The 23,940-nt window shown below is 42.2% G+C and overlaps 2 protein-coding genes across 4 annotated transcripts in view; one reads left to right on the top strand and one right to left on the bottom strand.

Annotated features, from left to right (window-relative positions):
- Nucleotides 1-4,228: 4,228 nt before the first annotated feature.
- On the bottom strand, nucleotides 4,229-21,280 carry RNF170 (ring finger protein 170). Of its 3 annotated transcripts, none has more exons than XM_066616430.1 (8): nucleotides 21,194-21,280; nucleotides 14,479-14,582; nucleotides 13,516-13,656; nucleotides 11,945-12,020; nucleotides 9,532-9,640; nucleotides 9,084-9,157; nucleotides 7,806-7,910; nucleotides 4,229-6,472 (listed from the first exon to the last, which is right to left on the bottom strand). In XM_066616430.1, the coding sequence occupies exons 3-8, from the start codon at nucleotides 13,647-13,649 to the stop codon at nucleotides 6,203-6,205; spliced, it is 768 nt and encodes a 255-aa protein (XP_066472527.1). In that variant the 5' UTR covers nucleotides 13,650-13,656; nucleotides 14,479-14,582; nucleotides 21,194-21,280; the 3' UTR covers nucleotides 4,229-6,202. The 3 variants fall into 3 exon arrangements, with proteins under 3 accessions (XP_066472527.1, XP_066472529.1, XP_066472528.1); XM_066616432.1 differs by having other exon boundaries at nucleotides 9,532-9,637; XM_066616431.1 differs by lacking the exon at nucleotides 21,194-21,280 and having other exon boundaries at nucleotides 14,479-14,596.
- Nucleotides 21,281-21,323: 43 nt separating this feature from the next.
- Nucleotides 21,324-23,940, top strand: part of HOOK3 (hook microtubule tethering protein 3) — a 60,080-nt gene continuing 57,463 nt past the window's right edge. Inside the window, exon 1 of the mRNA XM_066613878.1 lies at nucleotides 21,324-21,582. Coding sequence (XP_066469975.1) covers nucleotides 21,526-21,582 — 57 coding nt within the window. The 5' untranslated portion in view covers nucleotides 21,324-21,525. The remainder of the gene's footprint in view (nucleotides 21,583-23,940) is intronic.

Raw genomic sequence — 23,940 nt, 5'->3', positions numbered from 1 at the left:
AAAGCAGATTCACCTTGAGAAAAGCAGCAAAGATTTCTGCTGGTTGATGCAGTGTATCTGGGTCAGATGATGAAGAATCTATCAGTGAATGGAATCTATCAGTGCAAATCCCTTATCCTTCAACATTTCAGTCATCCTGATCAATTTTGGGTTCTTTCTGGGCAGTCGCTTGAAGGAAGCAACACTGCCACTTCCTGCTGCTACTGAAACACTTCCTTTAGAGTAAGGACATGACAATTGCTAAGATGAAGCCAATGCTTTGTCAAGTAAATGACAAACTACACAAGGGAAAGTGAGAGTGGGGCGATCGCGCTCCGCTTCCCATTTTGCAGAGGCAGAGCGTGATCGCCCCACTCTCACTTTCCCTGACCCGAGGAGCCCTCCAAAGGTCGTGCAGGGCTCCCCGCACCAAGCCCCTGCAGCCCTCGTGAGCAGCGTGATCCTGGGGATCGTGCTGCTGCCTTCCCCCGCCCCTGCCAAGACTTACTGCAGGATTCAAACTCCCTGTGAGTTTGAAAGCTGCAGGCTTAGGGGGTTGAAAAGCATCCCCATTTTCTCCCTAAAAAGGATGGCAGTCAGGGGAGCTTAGGCAGAACAGCCACGATCCTTTCCCTCACAGCTTGTTTAAAAGTAAAAAAAGGAGCCAAAACCCCAGAGAAAAGTTTTGAAGGTCAGGTAAGCTGTCCAAGAAAAAACCCAACCTACTGTCAGGTCAGTCTGGGGAATCAAGGAAGCCTTTGTAACCTGACCTGCCTTCCTGAGAGGGAGGAGCTTCCCAGATGACAAGGACTGACCCTGCCATGGAGATCCCACCGGAGAACAGGATTTTTTAAAAATTCTCAGAATGTAGATAAGGTTATCATATATGAAGAAAGGCAATAGCATTTGGGGCTCTTCAGTCTAGAAAAAAGGTGCCTGTGGGGGAACATGATTGAGATGTATCAAATCATGGAGGGGATGATAGAGGAATGTTCTTTTCCCTCTCAAAACACCAGAACCAGGGGATATCCACTAAAATTGAGTGTCAGCAGAATTGACACAAAAGAAAATATTCCTTTACCCAGCATGTCATTTATCTGTGGAACACCTTGTTACTGGATATAGTGATGGCATCTGGCCTAGATGCCTTTAAAAGGGGATTGGACTGGAAAAATGTCCATCACAGGTTACAAGCCATGATGGCTATGTGCAACCTCCTGGCTTTAAGAGTAGGCTGCCTCAGAATGCTAAATGCAGGGGAGTGGCCACAGGATGCAGGTATCTTGTTGTCTTGTGTGCTCTCCTAGGTATCCAGTGGGCTATGAAGCCATTTTTGTCTACTGGATCTAAAAGGACAATAAGGAAGAGCCAGGATCTTCCTACTTAAAATGTATTTTAATTGTCATCAAGAAATTGAACAAACCTACCATTTAAGCTACAATTCAAACATTCTCAGGAGACTTTTAAAGGCAAGTGTCTTCAGAGTATTGTAAAAGAATGAGCTTTTGCTTGGAGCCAAGTTTCAAGAAAGTAATGCAAGGCAGCCTTACAAACACAGAAAGAAATTGACAAAGATTTGTCTTATTTCAAATATGGTTTATTGTCAATAAAAAGAGCCAGCTTAAATATGTATGTAAAAGATCTACAGTAGCATGCAGTCTAAAGCTCCATAGATCTCTGGCACCCATTTCAATACTAGCTTCAGTCATCCATTGTTACTTATAGTTAAGTCCATTGTTAAACAACTGATACATAGTATAAAAAAATTAGTATCTTCAAGGTTGCTTTGAGATGCTCTATGTGTGTAGTAGGCATCATGTAATCATTAGTATTGAGATCATAATATACAACAGCAATTAGTGAGGAAAAAAGAAAATACTTTCCATTTAGAGAATTTTATAATCAGAATCAGAATTTTTCCCTAGGGTAGGATGGCTCCTACTCTAAATTGACTATTTAATCTAGACATTTTCTTTGCAATTAATAAACTTTAGAATTTGTTAGGATTCCTTTAGAAAATTTTAAGATGTTAATTTTGGAAAATCTATTCCATATTCTGAATGAGGAAGACTGTTGAAAAAAACAGAAAAGCTCTCATCTGTTTGTGTTCAATACTGTGTACCTTGTGACTGAATTGAATATTCTCTTCCATTTATACAAACATAATTATCCAAAATGAAAGAAATGGCTATGCTCAAATATAATTGTGAAGAGCAAAGAACTTTGAGAATGGGAGATCAAATCTAGCTGTTCTCCACAGCTCCCATGTAGGAAGCAGCAGCATTTAATTTCAGAGTGCATAAAGTCACTAACCCAACTTCCAGATTAAAATGATAGTACGATAAGTTGATTTGTCCAGTTAAAACCCATCTGTGCCCATTGGTGTACACATGCAACATATAGGTGCTGCCTGTAGGACATGTGGACAGATATGGGTTAAACACAAAAAGATAATATGATTCAATGAAATATTGTTTGAATCTAAAATAACTGAGAAGAAATTAACTAGTTGTCTGTGGTGAATGAGCACATGCAAAAAATGGTACTTTAACAAAGATAAGGGGTGTATGCATGAGCGAGACAAAAGCTGTGAAGATTTAACGCATGACTTTTGTCTTGATCAATCACATTTTATGTGATTTTATGAGGTACAAGAACTGTTTGCAAAACTGTCCAGGCATAGAGCTGTGGGGTGGACAGACCCCATAACATCTGTAAGGAGACTGCACATATACCACATGAAGTCGGCTGAAAGATACCCCAAGGATATGTAATTACATGAGGATCAATGCTGATTTAGGTGAGACAGGTAATATAGTTGTACAGTAGCAAGTGGGACATTAAGGCTATTAAAAAGTTGTAATGAGCTGAAATCCAATCTGCTCAAATAAATAACAAGAATATTCAGCTATTAAAATATAAGGCAACATGTAATTGGTTAGACCCCCACCTCTGATTTTGCAGCTGTTTTAGATGGATAAGAGAGGTTTTGGTGAAATCTCAAAGACTGAAGTAGCCCTCCAGATAAGTCTGATATACTTGATTAAAGAGTTGCACCTCTTAACACACATGAATGCTTTCATTGCTTCTTCTCTGAATATTTCCAGTAGAATTTGGGGTGGCCAAACATCAAGCAAAATTAACATAGTGACAGCATGCTGGTATTTTTACCTGAGGTAGCCAACAAATCATCACCACATAATAGTGATTACATTAAAAAGTGAGCCCAGGTAGCCCTCCCATTTCTATTTTAAAATTATTCTTCTCCCCTTGTTTTTAACATCATGTCAAATATAGGATGGAAGAAATTATTCAAAGCTTCAGGTTAAACGATTTGCATTTAAACACTTTTTCTCAACCATGGTTTAAGACCAAGTTTATAGGAATACACACTTGTGAGAATAAAAACATTCATTTTTAATAGAACCTTGGCCTTGAATATGTGCAGTGCCTTAAGCTGAGAACAAATGCAGAAATATTATTCAAATGCACTTAACAAGTACATTCCGACATGTATGTATATACGAGTATGTATGTCTATGTTGGCACTCAGAATCCCTATGCCGACATGTCTACATGAACAGAAAAGTACTTCCAAATGGGTCCCCAGTCCAAAGTATATAAACAAAGCAGATTAAATACTGTATTCTGTTTTCAAGTAGTTAAGAGTAAATGCTATTTAAAAAAGCTGGTATGTGTTTTTAATAGGGAAAAATATACTTTAGGAAGAGGGAGATGAAGGGCTTTTGGCAATGATTTAATCAAACTGAAAGGCTTGCTTTAAAAAACAACAACAGCTAGTGCAGTGGTATTCAAACCGGGGCACCGCAACGCCCCAGCCTGAAGGCCCTAGCCTCTGCCCTCTTAAGGGGTGTGAGCAGGGGGTAGGCAGTGACGCAATCCCCAGAATTGCGTCGTTAACGGGGCTGCAGGGACTGGGATGTACTCACCAGTCCCTGCAGCAGGCCTTCATGGGGTGTGAGGAGCCCTGTGCAAGCGTCTGCAGGGCTCCCCAGCCTTCCAAAAGTGAAAGTGCAGCTATTGCGCTCCACTTCCGCAAAACCGGAAGTGGAGCACGATCGCTCCGCTTTCACTTTTAGAAGGCTGGGGAGCCCTGCAGACGTTCGTGCAGGGCTCCCCGCACTCCAGGAAGGCTGCTGCAGGGACTGGTGAGTACATCCCAGTTCCAGCAGCCCCGTTAACGACGCGATCCTGGGGATCATGTCGCTGCCTTCCCGCTGCCCCCGCTGCCTCCCTCCTCTTCGCTGCAAGGACTTACTGCGGTTTACAAACTTCCGGAGAGTTTGAAAACTGCAGAGCTAGCGGACCACTGTACACAATGCTATCATTCCTTTAACTATGGCTGAAGTGTCAAGAGCAAGCTGTGAGATCTTGTACTTCATCCAACATGAATTTCCCCATCATTAAGCATGATTAACACTTGTGTTCGCACTGATTAACTATGGGTAACTCTAAGCAGTTCTGGTTATTAAATAATGTTCAAAACCAGGCTTTTAAGCTTGTTAAAAAGAACTTCTGGTTAATACAAAACATATTTAAAACTAGGGCTGATATAAACCATTCATAGAATTAGGCCTACTATAGTGTGAGTGAGATTTGTAGTAGAGAGAGGGAGATTTGCTTCCACAGGACCCCTCCAAGAAGCCCCGTGCTTCTTAACGTGCAGTAACATCATCATGCTCTCTCACTTCTGAACATTCTAAAAAACAATTGGCCAAACATGAAGCAAGCCCCAAATAATGATTCCATGCTTGGTTAAGGGATCAGGAGCATTAAATGTGCATTAGTCCAAAGTGAATAGTCCTGGCAGCTTTTGTGTGTATGTGTTGGGGGCATGTTTAGTAAGCCATAATACATAGCACCCTTTTATATCCATGTATTTTCCAACCCTCCCTCTCCGTGGTCTGCTCAAAGCATTATACCACTGTTCCTTGTGTCAAAGAGGAGTGTTGGAGTGGGCCAAGGCATTCTCACATTACTGCATGCCCAACTACAGTGGAGTAAGCAGTACTTTCTGACTCAGTCAACTCTTCTCACCTTCTCCAAGTACAAATGATATCAGTGGATCAAATAAGGTTTCTCATGGTATTTCAAGACCAACATGTGGTGAAAACTTAATAAATATGCTGTCTGAACCTATGAATATTTATTTGGAAGCAAGCCCTACTGAGTTCAGTAAGACTTATTCCAAGTAAACCAACACAAAATTATCTTAAAACAATTACCTGCCATGTATTTATGGTCCCCATTGTCAGATTTTTTTCAAGTAAATTCAATATAAAATTTAGATTATATATGATTACTAAACTAACTATAGTTGAGTAAATATCTACATATTTCATTCAATATTTCACATATGATTGGGGATCTTACAATTGAAAGTTTTGACCAACAGTGCACCTCAGTGATATTTGTCTCTAGCTCAAGATTAAAGTGGCCTTCTCCTTTATCCAGAACACCATGTTGAACCTGGCAGTGCAAAATTTTAAAAAAACAAAAACAGAAAAACTACACACATACGCACAAAATGAAACCCACACACAGCATAATCTATAACAGAGTGGATAGTATCCCTCTCCCCAATGGAAAGTGCACATTCCATGGCACAAAGATTATATGGAGAGAAATGCATGTAATTGCAGTTGAAGCAATACTATGCTTATTGTGTTTGTGCAATATTATGCTGCAGCCCAAGCTTATGTTGACAATTGTATTGGCTCAAGCATTTCCTGCATGGGCAGAGTTGTTAAACTATTTTATTTTAAAAAACAAAAAAGAAACCCAACAACCTTCTCACCACCCTGAACCCCCAGTGAGGCAATAAGCACTCTTTGAAGCTGTACATTGACCCGTGTCTCAAGTACATGTCCAGCTAAGTCAAATACTTTTTTTTGTTAAACATTCCAGCAGAAATTCCCTTTTATAACTAATGGTGCCTTAAATGACATACAATTACTCATCATTGTAAACATATGTAAGTAGTGTAATACATTTTGAACTAAAATCTCCTTTATATAACACACATTGAAATTCCAGTTCGCTATCAGCATGATTTCAATTCCTTGTGCTTGCATAAGATGTTTGGCTAGAAGCTATTTAATAGCAGAAATTGAAAGTGTGTCAAGATGCTTTGCTTCATAGTGGCTCAATTAGTTAAGCATCCCACTTACTGCTTCTGAATGTTGGTCACCGACACTTCCCTTCATCTATGCAGCCTCTGTGTTACAACTTCTCGGTACATAATAGAGATGTATATGAGTAGTAGGAAGACCACAAAGAAATCATCTAAAAATCCCAGAATTCCAAACAGGGCTTCAGGTAGAAAATCCAGGGGTGATGCCAGATACAGCAAAGCTCCCAGCAAGCAGAGGAATATTCTGATGCGAAACATCCAGAAGAGACCTCCTACAGAAAACATTTCTCTGAATGCATGACGCAATAATGTGGGCAAATCCATAATCCTTTCCATAATCTGAAAAAAAATTATACAAAATCAATGCTTGGTTTTTGTTATACATGGTACCTAATTTCTTACAGGGACAAGGATATACATTTGTTGGCATACATGAGCTTATAATACAAAACTAGTGAAAAAAGTGGGCATGTAATTTCAGTTTAAAGTGCGCCCATAATACCCTTCACCAGGTTTACCGATCTATACCGATTGAAATGGAATCCAAACTGAATAATACCTTGAACTAGAATTTAGTACAATACGAAACATACACAGAAGACAAAATATATTACAGAAGGTTATACAAGGTTGGGCCTCAGTATTTGCAAGGGATCTGTTCTCGGACCCCTCGCTGATAATGAAAAATTGTAGATAATCAAATTCACAAATTTTCTGCCCCTTTCTCCCTCAGAAGGGGACCAGAGTTGTGCTCTGATTCTCTCCGGTGGGCTTTCTAAAGCCTGCAGAGGCAGCGTGCGTCTAGCTGCTGCCTCTACAGGTTTCAGTATGGCCTGGAGAGGCAAAAAACCACAAAACTGTAAGTGACTTTTTTCACCAGCTCCTCTGGGCCACAGAATGCCTTACATGGCAAAGAATGTCACTTCCAGTTTCCCTCAGGAAACCAAAGTGGCTTTTTTTGCCTCTCCAGGTCATTCTGAAGCCTGCAGAGACTGAATTCATCACACTACTAAGAATTATTTAACCTTCAAAGGGCCCAATCCTATCCAAGTTTCCAGTACTCATGCAGCCATGCCAAAGGGGCATGCATTGCATCTTGCAGTGAGGGGGGTCAGTCAAGGAGGCCTCCTCAAGGTAAGGGAATATTTGTTCTGTTACCTCGGGGCTGCTGCATTGGCATAGGAAAATTAGATCGGACTGGGGTTGGGAAGCTCAATCTTAAAAGTGCTGCTGGGTGCAGCAGCTATTGTTGCATCCTGCAGCCCCACAGCAGCTGCCAGAGGTCTCCCTGGGGGAAGGGGACTTTCATCCCCTTCACCTGCGGAAAGGCCCCAAGTCTGCGTCAGCTATTTTGCTGGCATAGTCTAGGGAGACTCCATGTTAGGCCTTCTGGTTTGACATGGAGTTCAGGATCTGGTGGAACAGAACTTCGCTAGTCCCACCCCCACCTCAGTTCATTCCCCCGCTTCGCCCTCCCCCTGCCTCTGAAGCCCTCACCGTCACTTGGAGCTCTTACCATGCTCTGGGCAGTGTCCAGCTGGCATTGACTTAGCACAGGGTGTCGTGGGCGTACCTTATGGCACATTTGCAACACCCAGCACCAGCAGTACACTCGTACAGCCGGTGCTGAAGAGGTCAGGATTGGGTTTTAAATCTCTATCTCCACACGTACCGTTCTTGGTTGTCCTGAGAATCTCCTGTTGTAATCATTGACATCCTGCAGTACTTGTGCTCCATCCTGTTGGCCATCATTGAAGAGTGGTAAAAATAAAGTTACCTAAATAACAAAAATTAGTCATTTAATATTTGTACACAATTATTTCTCTTTCTAAAAAAAAAAAAGTACTTTTAAAAGATTGTGAAAAGTCATACACTAAAAAAATTATCATTATCTAGCAGCTAATTATAAATAAGCATAAGACAAACTCATGTGATGCAACTAGAGATGTTTCTGCCAGGAGTTCCTTACAACCATTGGTGTTACATATACTGCTGAGCTTGAAGGAATTTGGCAGTTCTGAAAATCAAGGTGTTTTAGCCTTGAAACACTTGTCAAATTAGTCTCATGAAGGAGCACTATCTATCACCTCAGCAAAACAGGAAATGTAGTTAAAAAGTTAAACACATCTCACTTTAAACTTTGATCTATCTGTTGCAGGACAGAAGCTTAGAGAAACATTAAATTACTACTAACACATATCGCATGAAAGACTGCGGGATGTTAGGTAAGAACCAGGGTATGTCCTACTTCAGAGCAGGGTGCAGTTAAACATGCAGACACAGCAGAGTCTTCAGGTGCAATTGTATTTGAGAACAGAGCCATATACAGAATTGGTAGAGCAATCCAGGTCATACACATGTAATACAGCAGTTCAGAGTTACCTAGTTACAGTCCAGTTTCCTTAAGGCAAAGTCAAAGTCAGTCCATGGCCATTTGCAGTGTTTGTTCTGACAAGGCCTCCTGCAGTAGCTTCTCATTTCACCCACACCACTGGTGAAGCTGCATGGAGAGGCTTAAATGGGATTCAGCATCCAATCTGGTTTTGCCCAGTTAATTAGGGCATGGCTACACAGGTGTTCAGGTAGTCATGCTATCACAGCTGTTTACAACTTGCCCTGAACCAACTGTTTGCAAATCAGGCCTGACTGTGCCAGAGCAAAGAGCTAACACGGTAAACATTTTATTGGTAGCTCTTTAGGCCAATTTATATTGCTTTCCCATGGACCATAAAGTAACATAAAACTAAGAATCTTATGCATTTACTGTGACATAAACTTTTGTGGATTGAAGTTCATTTTTTCAGATTTGCCAAAGTGGATTCTAATCCACAAAAGGTGTGCCACAATAAATATATTAGGGCAGTCTATCAGACACACCATTATACATAAAGGAAAAGCACATAACTGTGTCTTCAATCTGGTATAAGAATTTTGAATATCAGTGTATTACCGTCTGTCTGCAGATGGGGCAATGTATCGCACCTAGCCATGAGCCACATCGCCAGTATGCAATAATACATGAACCTAAAGGAAATAATACCATTATTAGCTTCTTAAATGAATAGTATTCAAACAGAAGTCTACAATGCAGAGAAGAGAGGGAAAAGAAGCATGGTAATTTTAGGTAGAATGGGCACTTCAATATTTAACATATTGATTAAGCTGAAGAATATAGTAGACATCAATTTGATATTTTAAAAAGTTGTGACATACCTATTGGAAACAGCACCACTTAGTGAAAATTTAATGATTGAAATCAAGGGTCAAAGTGAAATTCTGTCTCTAAAACTGAAATACTTTTCCAAATGCATTCTCTCTTTCTACACAGCATTTAGTGAGCTCATCTTGTGATAAAAATATGAGAAGAGATATAGATATAGGGTGGGTGGCTGCCTTACCGCAGAAAAGATGCCCACAGTTGGTTTCAATGGGTAACGTAGCCTGCTGTAAACACACCGGGCAGGACATATCGGTATAGAAACGTTGCCTGTCACCAACTGCATTCTGCTGGGAGAAATGAAAAATGCCAGCTGTTCAAGAACAGCACGTTCTTGTATCTATAAGAAGCTGCAAATTATCCAGTTGCAAGAGCAGAATGGTCGGAGACAAATCTTTTTTATCAACATTACCCAGGAGTGACAAAGAACCAAACAATATGAATTAGAATACTCATACAGCAGGCCATATAGGACACAACCCAAACCAGTTAAGTTAGGGACTATGAACTCTAAGAATTCCATTCCTTGCAAAAGTTTCTCTTCCCCCACTGAGACTACATCAAACTGTAGCCTCTTTCATGAACACTTCATTGCCTTTTTCTTTGGGTTGTCTTTTGACAGCCAAAAATAAGCAATGGCAAAAGGTTTAATTGAAAAGGGCGCGCTCTCTCTCTCTGAGGTGTATACTAAATTTAATTAGACATGACTAAGGAAGTCAGTTAGGACTAAGTTCCATTCATTTTGTATCAAAGTTTGCAATAGGGGGATCACAAAAAGGTATAATATATGCAGGATTCATAATCACTCCTAGTATAGGAAATAGGCATTAAAGGATACAAAAGAAGAAAAACAGCAGTTCTAGCACTCTGGGTTATCCATAATACTTAATGACAAACTGAAACACGATGTCTGTCTGTTCCAAATATCAGCAGTCCAAATGTCTTAAGACTTTTTGCCATTTCCAAGGCACTACAGTGGTTTATAAGTATCTAATAGAAATCTGACTCTCCGCTCAACAATTTATACCTTCAAGGCCCAATCCTATCTAATCTTCCAGCACCAATGCAACCCTGAATTAAGGGAACAAGCATTCCTATATCTTGAGTAGGCCTCTGTGACTGCTCCCCCACTGCAGGATGAAGCACGTGCCCCAGTGGCAAGTGCTGGAAAGTTGTATAGAATTTGGCCCTTAATGTCTTTAATCAGTGATCCACAAAAGGACATTTCATTCTGTTCTCAACTAGGCTGTTCTAGGTTACCTTTGCTACCACATTTTAACACAACTACTCCTCTGGATTCCTTCTAGTTGGTGACTATTTAGCGCCTCTTAGTGAGAGACTTTTTTGTCATTATAAACAACAGATGTAGAAAGAAAACAATTCTATCTGGTGATACAGAATTACAGTGGGCAGCATCCAGAGGGTATCTTCCTCTGGGGCAAGCAACATTACATGCTACCTGTTATTGTACTAAACTACGTATAAATGGAACTCCATTTATTTACTTTTAAAGCTGTAGAACAAAACCAATTTCTTTATATACCCTATCTGCAAACTTGTCAATTACTGCAATATTCAAGATCTCAATCACTCTTATTAATGGAACAGTCACAGGTTTTCAGGTTCTGACTAGAACAATCTTGACAGCATTCAAGAGGTTTAAAATAAGATTAATTTCAACCTTCAGTAAGAAATCTTTTGTCTGAATTACAGGCTGCTACCACCAAAGGATTCACATTCATATTGTTTCCTGTGATACTATCTGCTTTATAACACTCAAAACTTGTATCACATTTTTTAACCATATTAACCACATTTCCACTAGAACTTTTTGAAAGTTCAAGTATATTCTATAGACTGGATCGCTATTAGGTATTATTTTCTAATATTACAATACAGAAAGAGAAGGAAATGAGACATGGTTTTCTAACACTCATGCATAGTAATGCCTGCTAACTTGGCAGAGGTACCTTTTAAAGTGATGTCCTCTTATATTTATTATTTTTCACATTTCTATACCACCCTTCCTCCAAGGAACTCCAAGGGTGATGTGTATGGTTCCTCCACTCCTTTTGTCCTCACAACAACCCTGTGAGGTAGGTGAGGCTGGGAAACAGTAATTGGCCAAAGGTCATCCAGGAAGTTTCATGGCTGAGCAGGGATTTGAATCTGATCTTCCAGGTCTAAATCCAACTCTCAAAGCACTACACCATCCTGGCTCTGGCAGGCTATTTAGCAAGGGGAACACAACTGTCCCTTTTCACCCCCTCATGGAGTCTATTTCAGTGGTTGTTGCTGATGTCTCTCTTGTATCTTTTTTTTTTTTAGATTGTGAGCCTTTGTGGACAGGGAAAGATTTATTTATTTTAATTTGTACACTGCTTTGTGAATTACCTTTTTTTCCAAAAGCAATATATAAATACTCTTAACCATTCAAAACATTCAGGTTCAGCCTTAGCACTAGGACCAAGGAACAACATACCCCAGGTTAAAATTAGCTACATTCTTTTGGCTACACCAGATATTTTTTGAACGAGAGTTGGCACAAAAACAACTGCCAGGAGCAGATATCACACACACTACCGGTACTATACCTGTTCTGATTGTAGCTGTTGTCTAACTGCTCTTACTAGCTCTTGGTTTTCTGGGTGAATATCTGGGTACTCATTTCTGTTAAGAGAAAATACAGAGTGTGAAATAATATAAAACACTTTTAAACCAGAAACAGTCATAACAGTATTTTCCCCTTTAATTATAGTGTTCCAATAAACTGCATGTCAGTGGTGTTTTATACTCTGCTTTGTCACACTAGCCATGACTAAGTGGATAAAACAACAGAAATAATTCCATTATTTTCCTTCATGTTAATAAATATTTGTCCTCAGTCAGCTAAAGTAAAAGCTGTGTTATCCAGTGCTTGGTTAAGCACCAAACTCAGTTAACTGGCAACTCTGCAAGGGGGCAGAGACACCAGTTAAACAAGTGGATTGCTTAATGAAGCATCAGTGAAAGGCATGCTTGCCTGTGGGGCTCTAAGCCTCTTCCCCTCCTTAAAAGTCTTCCTCTGCAGTTCATCTCCACTCTCTTCCCTTCCTTCACAAGGGTTCCAAGGAGCACAAGGATGCTCTCTCCTGCCACCTAAGCGCTTCAAAAAGAAGGAAGAACATCTCTGTACCTTGAGAACCTTTGTGAAGGAAAGAAAGAGGTTGGAGTGGCACTGCAGGGGAAACCCTGCCTGGAAAGAAGGGAGCAGAGGGAGCCCTGAAAGTGATGAAAGGTTAACTGGCACATTGGCACAATGCCATCTTCCATTCCGTGTGTGTGCCAGACAATATGGCTTTTACTGTTCTTGTCAGCTTTGTTGAAAGAGCACATAATATTTTTCAGATGAGCTACCTTAAAGATAAATTCAAATGTTTATGAAGAATAAACCAGAAGAATAAAAAACAGATAAGGGGAAACACCATAGTTATACAGGTGTGCGCCCCTTAGCGATCTACCAGCTAAAGCCAGGATCACATATGCAACGACCACATGTCGTCACGTGGTCATCGGGGGCGCATATCCCAACTCTCCGGAAGTGAGGGAAGTTCAGCTCCCCTTGCCTCTGGAGGGCTGTCTGAGCCTCCCAGAGGCAATGCCTGTCCACACGCAGCCTCTGCAAGGCTCAGACTGAGGGAAATCACACCTCTTGTGCAATTTCCAGCTTCCTCCGTGAAACCAAAAGTCGCGAAAGAGGCACAATTTCCCTCAGTTTGAGCCCTGCAGAGGTAGCACTCGGACATGCGCTGCCTCTGGGAGGCTCAGACAACCCTCCAGAGGAGAGGGGAGCAAAGCATCCCCTTCCCTGCGGAGGGTTTAGATTGCATTGAGCGCCACTTGACGACGGGGATCGCAGTCCCAATCCCCATCATTAACTAGCGCACAATTGTAATTTTAATCAACTGCTCTAAGTTAATGCAAGGTAATATGATCAATTTCTGTGCCTGATTATTTGGGTTAGAGTGCAGGTTTCATGTTCCAGCTGTGCATATTTTACTTCCTCCCCGATTTGGGTAATTTTTTAAAATGAGCTGAATACAGGGTTAATCCCATTTTATCCTAACAAAACACACACTTGACATATGACTACAAATATCTTTGTCAAGCTCTACCAATATCTTACCTTAGAAGCATATACGCCAGTGCAGCAATGAATGTGAAGCTGAGCACTACTGCCAGCAGGACTTGATCACTGATTCCTTCTATCATTGAATCACTTAGAATTACAGTCTGAACTTCTATTTCTTGACTGGCCATTCCAGAGCTAGAAGCCAAAAAACAACACAAGCATGGATTTATACATGCACACAAAAAATGAATACTTATACCATCATCTGCAACTAAAAGGATAAACAAAGAACCTGAACTTTCACAATTATGTAATTTCAGATAGTAATTTGTAATTTCTCAATTTTTTAAAATTTGTTATATATTATTTATTTATGATGAGAGATCTTTATTTAAGATGTTCTTATTTTATGTGTTTTCCTTCCTTGGGTAGAGATACTCTTACAGGAATATACTAGGAGAAATATTTAGCTTTTATATAAAAATTATATACAAAATTTTTATATAAAAATTTAAAGGCAATAACCTCTCCTGCTGTTGCAGCTACTACTGCCCACCACCGATATTCAGTGGCACACTACTCAATACAAGGTTCTATTTAGCTATCATACAGAGCTGGCAAATGATAGTTTCCAAACACGTGGACTCTACATCTAATCATTCTGGCTCACACATAATGTTGAAATATAGCTTATTTTTCTTAAACTATGTTGAATTCCTTCCAGCCCATATTGATTGTCAATCATAAGCCTAGTTTGACAATCCGGTTTGTGAGTTCTCAGTCAAGGAAAGTTGGTAATTTTGGCTCATACAAGACAACCTGCCCTCCCATCTCATACATCATTAGGACAAGAACCAATGCAATGTCAAAGTACGTGGCTTATATTGCAATCCTATGCATATTCATCTGGGAGTATAGAAACCCCATTTAAATTAATGGGGATTACTTCTGAGTAGACATGCATGGGATTGCACTGTTAGTGTAATGATACTGACAGCACCAGTTTCTTCTATTTACCTCGGCTGGAAATGAAAAAACTCAGCACCATGTCACAACGCAACACCCTTTGGACCCACTGCAAATGCTTCACAGGCTGCAGTCTGGAAACTTCTGGGCTATGTCTTGGAAGGAGGAGACATTTCCAGGTTAATTCTTGATCCATATCTCAGCATATCATTTGTTTTATGTTATTTTTACATCTGCAGACAGAGATCTGAGTAACACCGAAGCCCACATGCACTAAAATGCAACTGGAAGTAAAATATATCATGACTGGCTCTGTTTCTTACTATAAACACTCAAGTTTGTAATCAAAAAAGAAACAGAACTGTGAAGATTGAACAACTAGGTGAAATATAAGTAATTTTGGAAGAGACAAATATACAGTTTGAGTAACAGGATTAGAGGATTTATTGCAATGTTTCAGTCATAAGTATCACAGTTGATACTGTACTGATATACTGTATTGTAATTCTTTGATGACATATAAAAGTGGAATGTTTATACTATTTATGGTTAAAGAAAAGACTTAGAAAGGAGGTAGTAGGTCAAAAAATTGTATGCATTCCTACCTGGGAGTAAGTCCCATTGAACAGAATGGGACTTCTGAGTATACATGCATAGGAGTTTGCTGTTAATACTAACTGTCCAATCATGAGCTTCCTGATGCCCAGGGCTGCAGCAGCGCCAAAATGGCTGCAGCTGCATCCTATGTCCCAATGACAGCTCCCGATGTCTCCTTGGGGGAAGGCTATTTAGCTGGTCCAAAGTAAAGTAGCCTCATGTCAGGCTGGGAGGCCCAAAGCAGGGCTCCAGATCCGGCGTTGCTGAGCTTCATCGGTCCTTTCCCCCTCCTGGAATGCCTCCTTCCCCACTCCGACTTAACCGTTCCGGCACTTGCATGCAGTGCAGGGTGGCATTTGGCTAGCCTCCCACTGGTACTGCCCTGCATGGGCTCGCGCTGAGCCTGCTCTGGCACTGGGCTGATGCTGACTGCCACAGGTGTGCCTTACGGCATGTTTGTGACAGTGTGCACCGGCACTGGCCAGTGCACATAGTTTAAGATTGGGTCCTAAGATTATAAGAAGTAGAAATCAATGGTCTCAGCTGAGAAACCTATAAAGTTTAAAAGGTTTGGAGAATCTCATGCAGTGGAAAACTGAAGGAGTATATAGATATAAGGATATGATATGAAATCATTCATTCTTATCAACAAAAAGTAGTCAGGGATATGATCCAAAACTGGCTTCTTCCTTGGTTCCAGTATCTGCAGGTCTATCATTTCGGTTTCTTGAAAATTGGCTCTTCTTTGGTTTTGTGAAGCATACTGATTGGGATGGGCTGTTAAGAAGAGGTGCTACTTTCACTGACATAAAGGTATATTGGGATATAATGCTGAAAACAATTTTCATAGAACAGATTGGGATAGAGATTTTGGGATTTGTTTTAGTGAACAGGATTGGTATAAGATGCATCATGAAGTAAGAACCTCAACTATTCTTGAACCTGCAAGAATCACTCTTAAAGTCAATTTATAGGTGACACAATTCCAACTCATTTAAAACAGAACACTCACTACAGATAGTTTTCATTGCTGGAAGTATCAGATAATTAATGCTGACTTTATGTTTGGTGGGTTTGTCACAAAGTGCAAGTTTATTGTAATTTCACATTGAAAAGCATCCAGGACATTACAAGGTTAAGGTTGATTTCTTCACCATTATTGGTCTTGCTCAATAAGTTTGGTGATACCTTGTTATCAAAGCATAAATTGGTAGAGGCAAAAATTACCTTGACAAAATATTGGAAATCTCTACATAAGGGATTGGATAAGGGTCTCATCTGATAATCTTAAAGAATGGGTAGATTGAGGAGTTGAGCCTAAGGAGTGGCTTGCTTACAGGTACCTAATAGCAAAGATCAGAGTCCAACCAAGAAGTTCCTAATTCACAGCTCAATCTCTTAGAACTTAAGTATGTGAGTTCCAACAGGGAGATGGGGGTGAAAATCTGTGCAGTGTGCTTCTGCACTATGTGGAACAACAGGTGTGCTTGGGCCCAGGTGATGTGGGCTTCGACCTGGCTTATGTTTAAGGGTAGAGTAGGGATTCTAATCAAATATTAAACATACCAATATAAGAACTATTAGTGTACTGTATTTAGTTTTAATAATCTATATAGCTTGGAACCAGGGTACCTCAGGGTCTGCTTCCATGTGAACCAGACCATATTTTAATATCTTCAGTTGAAATCCTTCTCCAGTCACCCTGCTTACATTTCTGGAGTGTAGTGGAATCTGTTTCTGGGATATCCAGGACATCCCTCCCCATTTCAGTATGCCTGTGACTCATCTCCTTTTGGTGTCAGAGAGACATATTTCTGCTACTCAAACTTTTAAAGCGCACTGATATTCTATCCGAGTTTCTGGCTACTGCTATGTTTTCAACTTAAATGTAATGTTTTATTATGTGTTTGATGTTTAAAAATAAAAGCAGTGCCTTGGACATTTTACACAGAGGCACAAGAGAAATATAATTAAAAATGTGGCACTTTTCAAAGTCATATAAAACTAAAGAGATCTTGTGATAAAACTACCCCAAGAAACCTACAATAAATAGGGAGCAAAGGTAGCACTACGACAAGGCAGCTAATGAAGGTAGCAAACTTTGAGCACTATTAAAGATGGAAAATGACATGCTTTGATCCATGAGGCAGACACCTTTTGAACTGGGTCCTTTTAACAACAGTTTGGCCTGCAGTAATTAGCATATGATAATGTTTAGCTGCATGCCATAAAAAGCTCTGCTTGTTGATCTCTGAAAGCATATCAAACCTCTGCAAAATACATGGGAGCAGGCCAAGCCATTTTTTTAACTAATCCACTGGCAACCTTAAGCAAATCACCAGGAAGTTCTCCTGTGCAAGTACCACTGAAATGAATCCAGACTAGCAAAATATGGTTCTTCCTTTCAGTGGAATTTGTGCAAGTGAACTTCCTAATGCCTTGTGTGCCATGTTGTTGTGCATGCGGGGATATCATTCGGATTTTTCATTTGTGGCAGCAAAATGGTTTGTCCTGTGGTGGAGGAAAGTACAGAGAAACAAGGGTAACAAAAGGTGGAAGCAATAATGACAGTGAACAGGGGTAGCTGTTCCATATTAGTCCAGTTTCATTTATGTGTACACAGTGGAGGCTCCTCCACAGGAACAAATGAGACTTAGCCCCAAGAAAAAAGAAGACAAAAATGCATTTAAAGCCTTGATTGCATTAAATCAAAGATTTCTACATGACCTAGGTCACATCACTGACTAATTGATCTTGATTTTCTTCTGTTTGTCCAATTTCATGACTTTGCTATCATGTCTGAATAAGCTTCAAGCTGGCTTTTCACTCAGGCCATTCTGCCAGAGTGGAGGGCATCCACACTACAGCTCCACCAGACAAGACTCCTTTACAACAGTCTGCTCAGTGCAGAGAGAGCTAGTTGACTTGTTTCAATTGATTCAGCTCCTCTTCTCAACAGCAATTGACTTGAAGTTTTGACACTTCCAAATCTATCAGCCAATTGCTGCTAAGGCGGCCAGCAGTTATGAGGCAATTTTTAGCCCAACACATACATCCAATGAAAACTGATTGAGAGCCCAATCCTGAGCATGGTGCACCGGCTCACTGCCAGTGTGCACTGTTGCAAACATGCCATGAGGCAAGTTTGTAGTCCCTATGGCTGGGTGAGCGCCAGTGGTAGCCTAGTGCTGGCTGGCGCCAGGCAACCACCAGGCAGGCACCCAATCTCTGCCGCCTGGCGGTCATGTGGACCGCAGAGCAGCGGTAAGTGGGGGTGTGGGGGGAGGTAGGAGGAGGCGTTCCAGGAAGGCGGAGGTGGGCAGAGGGCGGGGAAGAGGCATGCCGGGGAGGGAGTGGGGAGGGAAGGAAGCGGAACCGGTGGAGTGTTGCTCCACCACATCCAAAGCCTCCACATCGGGCTCACTGCCTGACATGGAGGCACTTGATTCACCGCTGACCTTTCGGTTGGTGGTGAATCCAGTAGCCCCATTGCAGGGCTACTCTGTTTATACGGGGGAAGGGGACAAAAGCAGCTGGCAGCTGCCCAAAGTGCATAGGATGTGGCGACAGCCATTTTCGGCACCACCGCAGCCCCATGTCCCGAACAGCTCAGGATTGGGCTGCAAGGTGGGACATACTCAAGATATCTCTTAGATACCACCTGCTTCTAATGGGCTGCCTCTATATAGGAAGCAATTGTCATAACTGGAAGAAAAGAAATACAGGTTGAGACTAATTATTCGAATGGGTTCCGGCACTCACTTGGATGGCAAAAAAGAGCAAATCAATTTTACTTAAAAACAAAGTTTCTTTGCTCAGGTGATTTAAAAAGACTCGCTGACCTTTGTGATGTTAAGATAAAGTCATTAAGATGACAATCCATCAATCAGTCATCCTCCAAGAGCTTACAAAGAGCTGAGAGCTTACACTCAACCCCTCCCTTCACCAATGCAAAATGATCACCTTTCTTTCATGTGCTCAGAGGGAAGGGATGTGTCAGCTGGAGAGAGAAGGATTGATGGATTGTCAGCCAGCTGCCCTCTCTCTCTCTCTCTCTCTCATTAAGGAGGCTATTGTTAAAGGACTATTGTTTTTAAACTGATTTTAAAGGGGTGCATTTTTCCCCTTCTCTAGGGATCAGCACATTCCTTCTCATTTGCAGGGGCTATTCGTGTTGAGTCAAATCCATGTATAAAAAAATCCGTGAATAAATAGGCTAGAACTGTAATTCTAAATAGCAAATTAACCCTTTCTTTTGCAACAGGCTTGGTTCCTAATCTGATGTTGGTGTAAAAATGTAGGCCTGGTGTAGTAGGCTTTTATCTTCAAATTTGTTCTCAGTGTCTTCTCCCTTCCACCAAATAATTATGTTCAAATTTGAATCCCTTCCCTCCAAGGAGCTCTAAGTGCCAACCATGTCAGTCCCCCAACCCCTTTTAATCCTCACAAAAACTTTTTCGTCAAGCGGTTTGAAGTTACTTACCCACATGATCTAGTTATATCTGAAATGTTAGATATTCTTTCTTAAGACAAATACACATGATGTTTTTAAAGTATACATTTGTGTAGTTGTGTCTTACAATTGCCATCCCTTCTGGATTGATTTGAATCTCGCCAGGAATTAGCATTAATCTCCAGGAGATTATTGAAAGCAATCCTGGAGATTTTAATAGTATGGTGTTGTGTAAAAAACTTTTAGGGAGTGGTGAGGAACTTCTCCAGGAATAGCTTCAGAACTGGCTACTCTATTCCACCCTAGGTCCTTATATCTATTTACAAAATCGTAAAGACACAAGGGTTACATATCTGATCTAGTGCAAGGAGAGATTCTCAGTTATTTGCTAAAATGGCAAATTAATTATTCTGAAAAAACTACAATACAGAGGGAAGTGTCAATGAAGGGCTTTTGTCTGGTGTACAATGGTTATCCAAAACTGTACATACATATAAGAAAACTGTGCAAGCATATTGTAAGCATGACCCACAACTATTGCCGTATGCTATGAATGAGCATGAAATTGGCCCCACCAATTCCAAACCTCACCAGCCACTACTATGCATACACACTTCCAACATAGCTCCTCCTTAAAAAAGTAAGTCTAAACCAGGGATGTCAAATTCATTGACATGGCTGAAGTTAGCATTCAAGGTGCCTGCTGAGGACCAGAAGTGACACCATTAAGCAGAAGGTGACATCATTAAACAGATGATGCTCAAAAACAAGCATTTAGTTCTTATATGGAAACTAATTAGCTGCAAATGACAGAAGAGAAAATGTGCAAAATTTGTTCATAATTTTAAGATATGAGAGAGCCAAATTATAACGGGGGCTGGATAAATTGCTTCCAGGGGCCATATTCGGCCTGTGGGCCTTATGTTTGACACCCCTGGTCAAAACTTTCACAACAAATGACATACAACGCCAACCTGTTGGAACCTACACAGTCCCAAATTCAAAACTTCATTCAATTCTCTCTCTCTCTCTTTTTTTTTTTTGCCTCCCACCCATACATTTACACCTGGCCAGCAGAAGTTTACTCCAGTGGTATTTTTCAACAAGGAAGTATGGCTACAGTCCTATACATACTTTCCTGAAAGCAAATGCACCCACTAAGAAATGCAGTATTTTATTGCTGGAGAAAGAGAGAGTTCTGTGCAAGAGGGCACATGCGCAGGAAGCCTTAGGTGCCCCAGAAAATGTGACATTTCCAGCCTGGTCTGTCAGAACCCAGTCCTATGCATGACAACTCAGAAGGAAGTCCCAGTATAATCAACTGGGCTCACTCCCAGGTAAGTCATTGGACTACAGCCTTACAGCCCACTCCTATGTATGTCTACTCAGAAGCAAGTCCCATTATAGTCAATGGGGCTTACTCCCAGGTAAGTGTGGACAGGACAGCAGCCTCGCAGCCCACTCCTCTGCATGTCTACTCAGAAGCTGGTCCCACAGAGTCAGTGGGGCTTACTCCCAGGTAAGTGTGCAGCCTGTGTCCCTTCAGCGCGGGCAGGAGGGGCGGGAAGCACCTCGCGGGTCGGGGGGCGCCCGTCTTGCCCCCCGTCCCTCAGTGGGGCGAGGGGGGCCGGCCGCGGCAGCCTCCCGGGCGGGGAGCCAAAGGGAGACGCCGCGAAGGGTCAGCCAACGGCCACTCGCCTCGCCTCGCGACAGTACCTCCGTTCCTGGCAGGCCCCGCAGCGGCAGCAGCAGCAACTCAGCCCAGCGCGCAGCTCCGCCCTCGGCGTGCCTGCCTGCCTGCCTGACTGAGGGAGGGCGGCCTGTGGGCCGGCGGGCGCCTGCGCTGTGCTCGCCGGCCGCCGAGGAGCGGGCGGTTCCCGGCGGGCCGGTGACGTGTCTGCGCCACAACATCCCGGTCCGGCCCGGCCGGCCTGGGTGGGGGAGGAAGAAGGAGGCGGAGGGACAGGGAGGGAGTCGCCTCTCAGGCCCAGGCGGCGGCACCAGCACCGGCGGCGGCACCAGACGGGGAGCCTCGCCCGGCCTGCACCATGTTCAGCGTGGAGAGCCTGGAGCGGGCCGAGCTCGGGGAGAGCCTCCTCACTTGGGTGAGTGGCCCAGCAGGTCGCCTGCCGGCCTGGGCTTCCCCTTCGCGGAGGCGCCGCAGCTTGGGCAGCCTTCTCGGGTTTCCACACGCTGACCTTCTGCCAACCGGCCTAAGCCCACTCCTGTGCCTGTCTACTCGGAAGTAAGTCCCATTAGAGTCAATGCGGCTTACGCCCAGGTAAGTGTGGGTAGGATGTTGACCTTCCCCTACTTTCCTGGGAGTAAGTCCCATTGACTATAGTGGGATGAACTTCTGAGTAGACTTGCATAGGATTGGGCTCCAGCTTTCAGTCCTGTGGGTTGTTTCTGCGTTGGCTCTGCCTCCATGTTCTTCCTTCCCGTGTATGGGCCTCATCCTGCCCTCCTCTATGGCTTTCTGGAGGATGTTTGCCTGACAGCTCTCTACTATGCATCTGTACTCACAAGCAAGCCTTGCTTAGTTCCACAGGGCTTATCCCTATGAGGGTCAGCATGTGATTGTAGCTTTAAGTGGCTCTTTTAGAGCCCAGTCCTATGCCTATCTACTCAGAAGTAAGACCCATTATAGTCAGTGGACCTAACTCCCAAGAAAGTGAGCATAGGTTTGCAGCCTTAGACCACAATCCTAAACACACGTACCCAGGAGCAAGGCTACAATCCTTCTTGCACTTATCTGGGAGTAAGACCATTGACTATAATGGGGTTTACTTCTGAGTAGACATGCATAGGATTGGGCTCCAAGGCTGCAGTCCTAGCCACACAGGTCTGGGAATAAGCCTCATTGACCATAATGGAATGTACTTCTGAGTAGGCATGTCTAGGATTGTGCTTCAAGGCCGCAGTCCTAGCCACATTTATCTGGGAGTAATTCCCAATGACTATAATGGGACTTCTTTCTGAGTAGACAAGAATAGGATTGGGTTCCAAGTCTGTTGACTTGACTAGGACTTACTTCTGAGTGGATATGTACAGGATTGTGCTGTTAATATCTTTACCTAAAATGTAAAATGTGACTGTTGCAACACGGTACCTGAAAACACATGTTTTATACAGACCTGCTTCCCAGACAGCTTGGCTTGACGGTTGATGGTTTCCTTAGCATATCTGAGTTTGTAGCTGTGTAATGTGTGAAACATCCTTGCCCATTTCTCTTGTCTATCTTGTAATCCATAAGTGTGTTATCCTTAAGTTATCCAGGTGTGTTAAGGCCACACCTGGAGTATTGTGTCCAGTTCTGGTTGCCACATCTCAAAAAGGACATAGTGGAAATGGAAAAGGTGCAAAAGAGAGCGACTAAGATGATTACTTGGCTGGGGCACCTTCCTTATGAGGAAAGGCTATGGCATTTGGGCCTCTTCAGCCTAGAAAAGAGATGCCTGAGGGGGGACATTTGAGACATACAAAATTATGCAGGGGATGGACAGAATGGATAGAGAGATGCTCTTTACACTCTCACATAACACCAGAACCAGGGGACATCCATTAAAATTGAGTGTTGGGAGAGTTAGAACAGACAAAAGAAAATATTTCTTTACTCAGCGTGTGGTCAGTCTGTGGAACTCCTTGCCACAGGATGTGGTGATGGCATCTGGCCTGGATGCCTTTAAAAGGGGATTGGACAAGTTTTTGGATGAAAAATCCATTATGGGTTACAAGCCATGATGTGTATGTGCAACCTCCTGATTTTAGAAATGGGCTATGTCAGAATGCCAGATGCAAGGGAGGGCACCAGGATGAGGTCTCTTGTTATCTGGTGTGCTCCCTGGGGCATTTGGTAGGCCGCTGTGAGATACAGGAAGTTGGACTAGATGGGCCTATGGCCTGATCCAGTGGGGCTGTTCTTATGTTCTTATCCTTTGGTATAAATTAATGTCATCCAGCAGAGAGTTTTTAATGGGCTTCTCTTGCTAACTGATTTCACAATCTCTCATTCTGCAGCAATTCTTTAAATACCTCTCTGCTTTTTTTCAATTCTCAGCACTCTGTTTGCTATCCAGGCTTGCTGATTGTGACTACCAATGCAATAATTTGCACCTAGGCTTGTATTTCTGTCGTATTTGAACGGACACTACATGAGGTCTGTAAACTTGGTGTAGTAGAGGTTTCTAAACTTGGTTTGAAGTTTCCATCAAGCACATCGATAGCTGTGCTGTCTATGAATCTGAGAATGAATAGCCATCACTGCACCTGGTTATGGTGAACTTTTGTACATCAACTTCAGTTTCTTGCTTTCCACTTTAAAGTGATTTTTAATAGTATTTTGGACTCAGGAGGTAATTTTCCTACAGCCACTTATGTTGGTATGGTATACAGAAGTATATTATTGAAGAGAGATAGGGTATACCCCCTATGTAGATATGTTTTGCAGTATGTTGCAGAGT

Source organism: Tiliqua scincoides, chromosome 2 (genome assembly GCF_035046505.1).
Source record: "Tiliqua scincoides isolate rTilSci1 chromosome 2, rTilSci1.hap2, whole genome shotgun sequence".
NCBI classification, from domain to species: Eukaryota; Metazoa; Chordata; class Lepidosauria; order Squamata; family Scincidae; genus Tiliqua; species Tiliqua scincoides.
The sequence above is the reverse complement of the archived record's forward strand: the minus strand, read 5'-3'. Positions and strand labels throughout refer to the sequence as shown.